General features: G+C 44.0%; 1 protein-coding gene and 1 pseudogene across 2 annotated transcripts in view; one reads left to right on the forward strand and one right to left on the reverse strand.

Moving 5' to 3' along the window:
• ITGB5 (integrin subunit beta 5) overlaps nt 1–12284 on the reverse strand; it is a 106027-nt gene that overhangs the window by 45690 nt on the left and 48053 nt on the right. For both annotated transcript variants that reach the window (XM_087439727.1, XM_004424508.3), the window contains exons 6-8: nt 4218–4379; nt 2634–2729; nt 762–851 (exon numbers count right to left, since the gene is read on the reverse strand). In XM_087439727.1, the coding sequence (XP_087295853.1) occupies nt 762–851; nt 2634–2729; nt 4218–4379 (348 nt within the window). The remainder of the gene's footprint in view (nt 1–761; nt 852–2633; nt 2730–4217; nt 4380–12284) is intronic.
• On the forward strand, nt 8548–9065 carry LOC101403212 (large ribosomal subunit protein uL11 pseudogene; annotated as a pseudogene).

The raw sequence follows: 12284 nt of genomic DNA on the forward strand, positions 1-12284 counted from the left end.
AATTGAGGGAAACAAGGGGAGGCAGGAGAAAGATTTGGGAATCAGGGACAACTGGCTTGGGATGTGGAAGTGACTCCACCACGTCTGTAAACACTGCACTTCCTACAGCAGAACCAAGTTACCGTGATGAGTTACAACAGCATGGAATTTAACAGGCCCACTCAGGCTCGCTCTGAAAGGACCTGATTACAATCAGATCCTAAGTGTACAGGCAAAAGACCTGTTGTTGTTTCTTCTTGGATTCTTCTATCCCATGTTAGTCTGCAGCTCTATGCTGAGCTCCATGAACCTGGGGAATTTCAACTATCCTGCCCACTGGTGGGGGAGATCAGTATGCATGCCTCTCCCTTCTCGCCAAGGGAACACAGTGGCAAGATTGCCTAGGCAACTGGATGGGTGGAGAGCACCTGTACCCGCCCAAGCAAGGTGCTCCCACGAGACATGGGTTATCACACAGTCAGAGCCCAAGCACGGCCAGGGGCCGCTGGCCTGAGCTGACTGGGCCATTCTCTGCTCACTAGGATCAGCTTATGATGAGAGTCAAGATGGCAGAGGTGAGGGGAGAGGGATGCATCAGGCAGGATGGCCTTCTCCACGCAAACCTGAGTGAAGGAGGCAGGTGCCAAACTCAAGAAGCAGGAGACATGAAGCAGAGCCAAGTACACCAGCACAGCGCAAGGCCCTGCTGAGTCCACATCAGCTCCCGGAGCCTCAGTGGGAGGGAGTGGAGGTGGCGGTGGGGGAAGAAACTGATGACTTACATTGTACGCATTGATAATCAGTTGAATGATATTTTTGGAGTCTCCATGTAAAATCTCCACCGTTGTTCCAGGTATCAGGGCTGTAAAATTCTTGAAAAAAATGAAAGAAAGAAAGAAAAAGATAAGCCCATTTTGCTCCTCCATACTGTCAGACTGAACACTTGTCTACTGAGCTAGAACAGCAAAGGGCCCCCTAGCACTAGTCTGCCGCTCTCTCACACCATAAATTGGAGAGGATGCCACAAAGAAAGGCAAGGAGAACGTGAACAGGGAACAGTCATTGCAGTAGGCTGCAGATATCCATTCTCAAAGGCCTGAGTGGAAAGGGCCTGATGAGATCTGTTCCTAAAGTATGTCACGCTCCTTCCTGGAGACCCCTCCCCTCTGGCATGTAATGGACAACTCTCTGAAACTCCATCCTCCAAGGTCAACAAATTCTTGATTTTCTTGCCCTCTCTCCCCTAGTCTACATAGGTGTTCCCAGGTTCAGTTCATGGATGCTCCCAACCTGTTCAGCAGGAGTGAAAGGAGAAACTTTTCTGAGGGTCTCAAATGCAGCCTCTTTTCCTAACAGGGAACTGAGATGTGAATAGTGCCCTCCCAAGGACATCTGGGTATCTCTGGGTGAAGTCTGGAGACAAAGTAGGTGGCCTTGAAGTGGCTGCCTTTCCTCTTTCATTAAAGAAATGAATGCCACTTATAAAAGTGAGAGAAACATCTAGAAACACCTACTGCCCTCAGCCTGCCTTGGACTGGGTGGGCTCCTCCCTGAGCCAGGTGTCCTTGGTACCGAGCAAGGATGACTTAAGCCAAGGGGGATGTCCTCCCTCTCGAAGCATCTGGAAGCATACTCAGTACAGTCTGTGCAATTGATCCATCTAAAAATGTTATTTGTAAATGGATATGTTTTATCCTGCGATCTTCCACTAAACAAAAAAAGAAAATCAATTCTCTTCCCTTGTTTTCATCACCCAAAATCGATTCAGACTAAGAGAAGATAAAGAACTCAAGACGATGTAAGTGGCATTTTTATCAGCGATAATCTGAGGCAGGAGCAATAGAAAAACACAGTCAGACAAAGGTTCTTTTGTGGATATTTAAGAGCAGGAAGGAGAGGGGACCAGGACTGGCTGCTCTAGAGGTGGGGATTAAATTCTCATACCCTCTCAATTCAAAAAATGCCAGAGGTGAGCTGGGCTTTTCATTTAGCTCACGTGAGCACTCCCCGAGCAACTCCGAGGAGAGTTGTAGTTCAAAATGTGACTTGCCCGTGATTGTGGGAAGAGTACACTCACGAGGGGGATTTATAATGATGGTCTGTGGGACGACCCGGAAAAAGTCTCTTTGACAGAACAGATGCACACACAGTCTGCTCTGTTCACTCAAGACATTTACAGTTTTCTTTGGGAGTTCCTGTCCCGGGCTAACCCACTGATGTCCCATACCCTGCAGGGAAGGCATAAAAACTCTGGAACGTTGGAATTAGTGATACAGCCTGCTTAGATGCCTTAGTTTCCTCTCTATACATGTTCACTTATTTTGTCCTTCCCTATTAGAGTGTGCCCCTGTGTGTTTCCATTTCATCATCTGAAAAATGGGAATTTGTACTATTTTCAAAGTTTTTCTTGGGATCAAATTAGATACTGTATGTTTAAACTCCTTGTAAAGGGATGTGCTGCTAGGTGAATGCTTACAAGCTTCCTTAGTACTATTACTTTCCACTAGATCAAGACAGGGCTACATTCTACCCCTCCTTGGGATCTCCTCTCCCACAAAGTAGGGCTGTCAACACTCCTCACCCCACATTATAATCTCCTGTTCATCTTAAGTCAGAATCAGGCCCCCAGCCTCCCTCACTCCCTCCAGGCTTACCTTGTAGAGCATATAATGGTTCTTTGTCACTGCAAAGATGAGGTTGATGTTGTTCTCTGCCAATTTCTCTCCAAGCAAGGCAAGGGATGGATAGTCCTAGGGCCAAGGCAAAGTCAAGGCTGTAAGATTTCTAACAGGCTGAGATACTAGCACCTGCCTCCAACATGCACTCAGGGACTCATCACTTGCCATGAAAAGCATCTTCCTCTGGCAGCTCCTTAAAGCCCCTAACAACCAAGCCCCATGGGCAGCTCCTAACTGAGGAAATGGGTAGAGAAGACTCCCCAGGAGAGGACCCTCTGGCACCTACCAAACTATACTCAATCCTCCCACCCCCAAATGGAGAAGTGAGGAGTGGAGCTTTCTCATACCTGGTCTGTGTCTCCATCCCTTCAGCAGGAATGGGGCAGAGTGCGGAGCCTCCGAAAGGAGCAGCCACCACATCCTACCATCTACCACCAGCACCTGTTATCTTTCCTCGCTTCCCTAAGACCTTTCCTCCCCATCTCCTTGCCCTATTTTCCTTTTCCTATGCCCAATGGCTGTGCCTGCCACTGTTCCCCACAGCTCCTGTCAGTCCTGCTCACGGCTCAGAATGGGCAGAAGAGGGTGCTGACTTCTGGACGAAAAGCTGAGCCATGGCAGGGGAGGGGGTGCAGAGCAGGGAGGGAGGGAGGAGGCTGAGAGGCAGCTTAACAACGTCCAGAAGGACTTTAAGGGCTAACGATGGGCATGGGGGTCCACATCAGTTCTGTAGTTATCAGGTTCTATGGTTATGAGTCTTTTTTCCAGACTCCATTATTCTTGGATAATATAGAAGGCTTGGGCACTGGGCACCTCTTAAAACTGGAGAAAATGGGCTTGTCCAACAAAGAAAATTAGAAAAAATTCCTCTCTGGCTAGACACCAGAATGGATTTGGGAAGGAAGAAGGTATAGATTTTTTTTTAAAATTGCATAGTGTGACAAGATCTTGGTAATTGTTGGGTTTGGGTGATAGGAATGTAGGAGTTCATTTCACTGGTCTATTATTATATATATTTGAAAATTTGTATAAATTCTTTTCAATGACATGGTCATAGTCATAGACTATTGGGAGTGGAAGGTCCTAGGGGCCTCCCGTTCGACGTAGGATGCCTGCTACCCCACTCCTGACGCTGATGGAACTCGGTACCTCAGGGAGCCCATTTCTAGAAGTCAGGAAGTTTTGTCTTCGCTGGTCTTGCTCTGTAATTTCTATTCCAGTTTGGATCTCTGCAGAAGCACAGTCCCTGCCCTCCTGCAAGATCACCTCTCCCCTTTGAGATCTATCCTGTCTCCCCAGTTCACCTCTTTCCCCCACTAAACACTCCTGTTTAGGTGCACAATGACAGAAAGATGAACCAGCTACAGAAATCCCTGAGAAATGTTCTATGTTAATGAGGAGTTCTGGAAGCCCAGGTGGAGAAGACGGAATAGAAACCCATTCCCAAGAATGGATTGGAAAGTCCGTGAGCAGAGGGCCAGAGGAAGTTTTCAAAGGCCGGGTGAGAACTCGGACCACGGGCAGGGTCACAGGAGCAGCGCTGGGGTCCCCGGCCCTCACCATCTGGTTGGACGCAGTGTACTCGTTGGCCTCATTCAGGTGGCATTGGCCATCGTGCGGCTGCACCAGGCCCCCCAGCTTTCCATCCAGCGCGATGTGGGGCACGTCGTCGGTTGTAAACACCAGCAAGTGCAGAGCATCCTTTCGCCAGCCGATCTTCTCCTGAGGGGCAGAAGTTTGCTGCATGCAAAGCCATTCTGGCTGCTGCCCAAGCCTGCCCTGGGGCATCGGACAGGCACTGGCCCATCTCCAGAGGGCATGGTCTGAATCAGAGGCATTGCCCTGTAGGCATAGCTGGAGAGCACTCATAAAACCACTGGGGAGGGATTCCACAGAGCTCAGAAGAGACACAGCCTGACTGGGGAAGCCTAAATGCACAGAGACAAGTCTCCACGGCTTTGCCCCTAGAGGCCCACACACCTGGAACCCCCCTCCAGACCATCATACTCTCCCCTGCTCCTTTCAGTTCTACCTGAGGGCTGCTTCCCCTTTTAGCCTCACCTATTATTTGTACCCAGAACAGCCTTTAACCCAACCCCAACCTCCCCACAACACACTCAGGCTGGCTGGCCTTGTCCAAGAGGATGGGGTAAGCGAATACTTCAGGTCCCCAGTTAGACACAAATTGCTCAGAATGGAGTGCTCAAATGACCAACAGACCAATCTGTCTTTGAAGGATGTGGTAAAATCTGCCATCTATTCTGGTAGATGTAGACCACTCCAATCACTAATTGAACCACTGGGTGTTTAAGGTCAATCAGATCAGTTCTTTTCTCCCTTTCCTGTTTCACTGTACGGAATGCATCCACTCTTCAGTCGAGGGCGCAGCTAAATACTGCCTGAATTGTGAGGGAAGGACTCTATTTTTCATATTTAGCCACTGTGGCCCCAACACTACACACAAACACTCCCAGTAATTATTATTAGGCGCACCTAGACCCTGATACAGAGCAACAAACCTGGGATGGTCACTTTCTTACTAATAGCAGAAGGGCATCCCAAAATATGTTGGTGGCACAGTGAATTATGAAGGATTTAAACATTGCCCAGAGTCATCTACACATGCACACTTGATACTGAAACAGGAGACTGGATTCATGGACTTTAAGGTTAAAAGATATTGCTCTTCTGGCAGATGAAGGGCGTAGGGTATCTCTTTCTTATCATCACAATGATGGATCACACAGCCTTCAAGAGCTATGATATTTTCTCACTTGCTCCAAAAGCAGCATGGAAATAAAAAAATAAATCACAAAAAGTCAGAGAAATATGTGGGAGAAAAAGGTCTGAAGAGAAGCCAGTGAGGGCTGAAAGCCAAGAGGCCTACTGTGAGCAAGGAACTTAACCTTTGGGGGATCAGTTTCCTTGATTCTCAACATTCATCCAACATACAATTACTGATGTCCTACTGTGTGCCAGGCCCTAGGAAAGGCACTGGGTCTACAAAACAGCTTGTTCCAGACCTCAAGGAGCTTGCAGCCAAATGGAAACACAACTCCCATACATCACGACGAGAGTGCTAATGAAGGTACACACAATGTCAATGGAAACCTGAGAAGAGGAGGAGGGGAAGACTTCCCAGGATAGATGAAACTTAAGCTGAGCTAGAAGGAGGGGGAAGACTCTTCAAGGAAGCTGGAAAAAGAAATGAGGGAGAAGGTAGAAGAGGGAGGTGGGTTTTCCAGGCACTAGCAAAGGCATAATGAGGAGGCTGGGCACATTTTCAGGACCTAGAATAAGAAACCTAGAAGGTCCCTTACAGCAATGAAATTCTAAGCCATGACAAAACTAATTTGTGGTGTTAGAAGTTGAGATAGTGGTTCCCTTGGTGGCAAGACTGGGGGGAGTAATAATTGGAAAAGGTCACAAGGAGGCTTCTGGGTGGCTGGTAATGCTGTTTCTTGACCTGGTATTTCCAACTTGTAAAAATTTATCGAGAAGTATTTTTATGTATAGTTTTCTGTATGTATGTTATACTTTGATACAGAGTTTAAAACTTTGAAATAAATAAAGCAATACAGGGGCCAGCCCAGTGGTGTAGCGGTTAAGTTCACGCACTCTGCTTCTGCAGCCCGGGGTTCACAGGTTCGGATCCTGGGTGCAGACTGATGCACTGCTTGTCAGGCCATGCTGTGGTGGTGTCCCATATAAAGTAGAGGAAGATGGGCATGGATGTTAGCCCAGGGCCAATCTTCCTCAGCAAAAAGAGGAGGACTGGCAACAGATGCTAGCTCAGCACTAATCTTCCTCACACACACAAAAAACAAAGCAATATATTATAATCCATGGAGTGTGGAAGGGAGGGGCAAGAGGCTAGGAGATGATCAACAGAATATAAACCAGCAAAGTTCTTTGCAGGAAAAATGTGGATTTTATCCACAAGCGCACAGCAATATGCTAAACACCCTAACAAGAAAGTAGAAGATCAACCTTTATTTTTAACAACACGTATTAAGAACCTTAAAGAAAATCAGAGACCTAAATAAATGGACAGAGAGATAATTTCCATGGACTGGAATAGTTAATGTTGTTGAGATGTCATTTCTCCCCAAATTGATCTACAGATTTGGTACAATCTCAGTCAAAAGCCCAGAAGGCCTTTTTTGGAAAACGACAAGCTGAGTCTAAAGTTTATATGGAAAGGCAAACAATGGAAACTAGCCTAACAGTTTTGAAAAAGAACAACAAAATTAGGGGACTTATTATCTAAGGTCAAGACAGCATGGTATTGACAAAAGGATGGACACATAGACCAGTGGAACAGGACAGAGATGCCAGAAACAGAGCCACACACATATAATCAACTTGACAGAAGGTAATGGAACAATTAGCATTCATATGGAAAAAAAAAAGCAGCTCAACCCATATCTCTCACTATATACAAAAATTAACTCAAAGTGGATCACAGACCTAAAACTATAAAACTTCTGAAAGAAACATAGGAGAAAATCTTTTGATCCTGGTATAGGCAAAAGATTTCTTAGATAAGACAGATTCACAGAATAAAAAATTGATGAATTGGACTTCAAAATTAAAAACATCTGCTCTTTGGGGCTGTCCCTGTGGCTTAGCAGTTAAGTGCGCGCTCTCCGATACTGGTGGCCCGGGTTCGGATCCCAGGAACCCCGGGCATGCACCGACGCACCGCTTCTCCGGCCATGCTGAGGCCGTGTCCCACATACAGCAACTAGAAGGATGTGCAACTGTGATATACAACTATCTACTGGGGCTTTGGGGGAAAAAAAAAAAGGAGGAGGATTGGCGATAGCTGTTAGCTCAGAGCCGGTCTTCCTCAGCAAAAAGAGAATTAGCACGGATGTTAGCTCAGGGCTGATCTTCCTCACAAAAAAAAAAAAAAATCTGCTCTTTGAAAGATACCATTCATTAAGAAAATGAAATGACAAGGTACAGATTGGGAGAAAATATTTGCAAGAAATAAAAATCTGATAAAGGACTTGCATCCAAAATATATAAAGAACTCTCATAGGTCAATACTAAGAAACCAAACAACTGAATTTAACAAGATAGAGACTTGAACAGAAATTTCATCATTAGTCATCAAGGAAATGCACATTAAAAGCACGAGACAGCCATTAGATAGCTATTCCAATGGCAAACAAACCAACCGTTATAATACCAAGTGCTGGTTAGGATGTGGAACAACTGGAACTCTCATAGTCACTAGCAAGAATACAAAACTTTTCAGCAACTTTGGAAAACAGTTTGGCAGATTCTTATAAATTTAAATATATATTTATCATCAACCCAGCAATCTCACTCTTTGGTACCCAAGAGAAATGAGAACTTATGCTCACATAAAGACTTCTATGCAAATATTTATAGCAGCTATTCATAATCATCAAAAACCAGAAACAACCCACATGTCCATCAAGTAGTGAATAGACAGCCACACCATGGTACCTCTATACAATGGAATACTGCTCAGCAATGAAGAGGAACAAACTACCGACACATACAATTGGATGAATCTCCGAGGCTTTATCTTAAGTGGAAAAAGCCTGACCAAAGGGTGATGTACTGTCTAACTCCATTCATAAGATATTCAGGAAAAGACAAAAATATAGGGACAGAAACAGATCGGTGGTTGCCAAAGGCTGCGAGCAAGCAGAGGGGTCGACAACAAAGGGATACTAGGAAGCTTTCTGGGGTGACAAAAATAATCTGTATCTTAATTGTAGGCGTGGCTATGAGACTTGATGCCTAAAAAGGGTGAATTTTACTATACGTAAATTATCCCTCAATAACCTGACTTAGGAAAAAAAACCTTTGGTCTCGAATCTGGGTTCATCCGACACCAGCAGCCTCCACCATGCTGCCTAAGTTCGACCCCAACGAGATCAAAGTCATGCACCTGAGGTCACAAGTCATGTACCCGAGGTGCACTAGTGGGGAAGTCAGTGCCACCTCTGCCCTGGCCCCCAAGATGGGCCCCCAGGTCTCTCTCCAAAAAGGTTGGTGATGACATCACCAAGGCAACCGGTGATTGGAAGGGTCTGAGGATTGACAGTGAAACTGACCATTGAAAACAGACAGGCGCAGATTGAGGTGGTACCTTCTGCCCCTGCCCTGATCATCAAAGCCCTCAAGGAACTGCCAAGAGACAGAAACAAGCAGAGAAACATTAAACACGGTGGAAATATCACTTTTGATGAGACTGTCAACATTGTCCGACAGATGCAGCACTGATCTTTAGCTAGAGAAGTGTCTGGAACCCTTAAAGAGATCCCGGGAACTGCCCAGTCTGTGGGCTGCAATGTTGATGGCCACCACCCTCATGACATCATAGATGACATCAACAGTGGTGCGGTGGAATGTCCAGCTAGTTAAAAACTACAAAGAAAAATATTTCAATAAAGGATCATATGACAACCAAAGAAGTATATATCTTTTGATTCAGTGATTCTATTTCTATCTGCAAGAAGTGTTCTGAAATACAGCAGTATTTTTACTAATAGTGACAAAAAGGGAAAGATGTGAATATCCTATTATTCAGGAACAGTTAACTAAACTGAGATATCTCCTCTCTGGCTGTTAGAAACTATGTTCTTCTAAAGGTATGAAATTATGCGTAAACATGTACAATATGAAGTGAAAAACAAAGAATACAGTACTGTAATTGTAGTGTAATTACAAACTAGGTAAGAAACAAGCATCACTTTCTATTTAAAAGAGAATAAGAGAGACTGAAACAAAATACACCATAATGTGGCTGGGGCTGGGGTTGAGATTATGGGCAATATCTTTTTCTTTTTTCCAACTGTCTTTAATAGGCAAGTACTACTTCGAGAAGACTGGGCTATGAATGCTGGATCTGTCATTTAACTTTTTCAGACTCCTTTTCTTCCATGACAGCCTCTCAAGGGACTTGTAGGGGCCTAAAGTAGGGGGGCAGCGAGGAGACAAAACAACATGGAACTTGGATCCTGAAGACGGGCATTTTAATTTTGTTGCCACTCCTAATTACCTGTGTAGCTTTGATGGAATTATTTAACACCTCAAAAGCTTTTTTCTTGTCAGTGAAACAAGAATAATAATACTTAGCATTTATTGGTCACTTCCCTTATTCCATTTAATCTTCACCACAACCCTTGTGAAGTAGGTGATACATTGCCATCTTGTAGATGAGGAAACTGGTGCTCAGAGACATTGAGTAACCAGCCCAAGTTCACTGAACTAGTAAGGACCAGAGAAGCCAGATTCAGATGACCCGTCTCTTACCCACAAAGCTAAACTACCTAATCACATAGGGAGAAAGGAGGAGGGTGTGTGTGTAATAAATGAGATAATTCATGAAAATATATGGTAGGCTCTCATCTAATGGCTGTGAGATCCAAAATAAATGTTTGTTGAATTGGAAGGTTGCATCTGAAACACAAACAGCTGCACAAATGAAGAGTGGCACAGCATAATAATAATAATTCTGTTTTCTCTGAAGTGGACTCTTGTTATGTAAGTGATGTTAACAAACTTGGCGCAGAGGTTGGGCCGCAGAGACTGAGTCAGGATGTGCTATTCATTCACCCAGGCTTTTGGGCTTGGAGATTTTACAAGTGGTGACTCCACAGAGAATTTACATTAGAAATAATTTTCCCACTGTCTGCCCGGCCAGCAGAGCTGTTTGCTTTGAAGGCTAAGTTCTGTGTTCCATGTTTGGGGCAGAGAGCAACAGTGGGAAAGTGGACTTTTTTAAAGAAAAGGAAAACACTTAACTACTAAATGGAGTATAGTGTGGGGGCCAGAGGACTTGAACTGTGGAACAGATGAGGCTGAGTTCAAATCTCTGCTTTGCTCTAACTATGAGACCCTGAGTCAGTCACTTCCCCTCTGTTAGCCTCAGTTTCTTCATCTGTAAAATGGAGATAACGCTACTTTGCAGGGTGGATGCTAGGTTTAGGCATAATGCATTAAAAAGTACTTACATAAAAAAGGATCTGTAATTATTACTCTAGGACTAGTAATAATTTTTAGAATTTTTCTCTTCTCCTACTACCTGATGTATGAGGCTCCACAATTATTGCAGGAACTATGAAGTACTGCATACCGAAAAGTTTAATTTGAATTAATTAAAACCACAATGAGACTCTACTATATACCTATTAGAATGGCTAAAATTAAAAACACTGAGCACACCCAATGTTGACGGAGATGTGGAGGAACCGGAACCGTCATACACTGCCGGCAGGAATGTAAAATGATACGTGTACTTTGGAGAACAGTTTGGTAGTTTCTTAAAGTTAAACAAACACCTACCACACAACCCAGCCACCCCGCTCCTAGGTATTGACCTCAAGAGAAATAAAAGCATATATCTGTACAAAGACTTGAACATGAACATCTATAGCAGCTCTATCTGTAATAGGCAAAAACTACAAAAATCCAAAACAACCCAAATATCGAACAGCAGGTAAATGGATAAACAAACCACGGTCTATCCATTCAATGGAACACTACTCAGTAACAACAGGAATGAATGGAGACACTCCACAGCACAGATGAATCTCAAAATAATTGTGCTGAGTGAAACAAACCAGGCCAAAAAAGAGTATACATAAAATTTTAGCAAATGCAAACTAATGTGTAGTGACAAAAAGCAAATTAGTGGCTGCCTGGGATAAGGGGGCAAGAGGGAGAAATGACAAAGGAGCACAAATCCTCTGTTGGGGAGAAGTATATGTTCATTATCTTGATTGTGGTGTATATATCCTCTCACGGGTGTGTGTATGTGTCAAAATTTGTCAAATTGTACACTTTCAATATATGTAGTTTATTGTACATCAATTATACCTCAATAAAGCTGTTTTATTTAAAGAAGACTTGGTTTGCTCAGAAAGTCATTTCAATATAATAAATTACATGAATAGACTGAATGTCAGTAATGTGCCAGGAATACTACTTATACATAGTCTTTTGTTCGGTGGCCGTATCTCAGAGCAGTTAGGGGCTTGGGCTCAGAGGCCTGGCAAATCTCAGTTCAGCCCCATATCTGCCTCAGCTTGTCTTTGTGACCTTGGGTGAGTTACTTAATCTTTCCCAGCCCCAGCTTCTCATCCACAAAATGGAGATAATAATACTACCGATAAAATAGGGCTGTTGAGAGAACTAAACAAAACGATACACCCAGCTCAGTACTTGAATGCAGTAAATGGTCAGAGAACTCGCAGTTATTGTCATCGGTATTTCTATGGAGTCAAAAAACTGTGACAAGTCTGTAAATCAGAAGCACACAATCTTACCTTTGGATTGCAGGGTTATGGGTGATGTTGCTCTTTTTTCTACTTATCTGCATTTTCTAAATTTCTAGATTGAATATATTCTCTTTTTATACAAAACTATTTTAAGACAAAAAAATAGACCTATTTGTTTAGGTCTTTTCTCCATGTCTCTGAGTAAAAACAAAATTTTTGAAAGCCGATTTCTTTAACCGTGATGGAGGTCAGCCCTCAGTGAAAATGTCAGGGCTTGGGCGGGACGGAAACGCACTAGACACAGAAGCAAGAACTCCGGCGTCTGGCCAAGAATGCGATTCTCTTCACTTCTCTTTGTTGG

Source organism: Ceratotherium simum, chromosome 15, assembly GCF_057802395.1.
Source record: "Ceratotherium simum simum isolate JZ-2026a chromosome 15, ASM5780239v1, whole genome shotgun sequence".
Taxonomy (NCBI): Eukaryota; Metazoa; Chordata; class Mammalia; order Perissodactyla; family Rhinocerotidae; genus Ceratotherium; species Ceratotherium simum.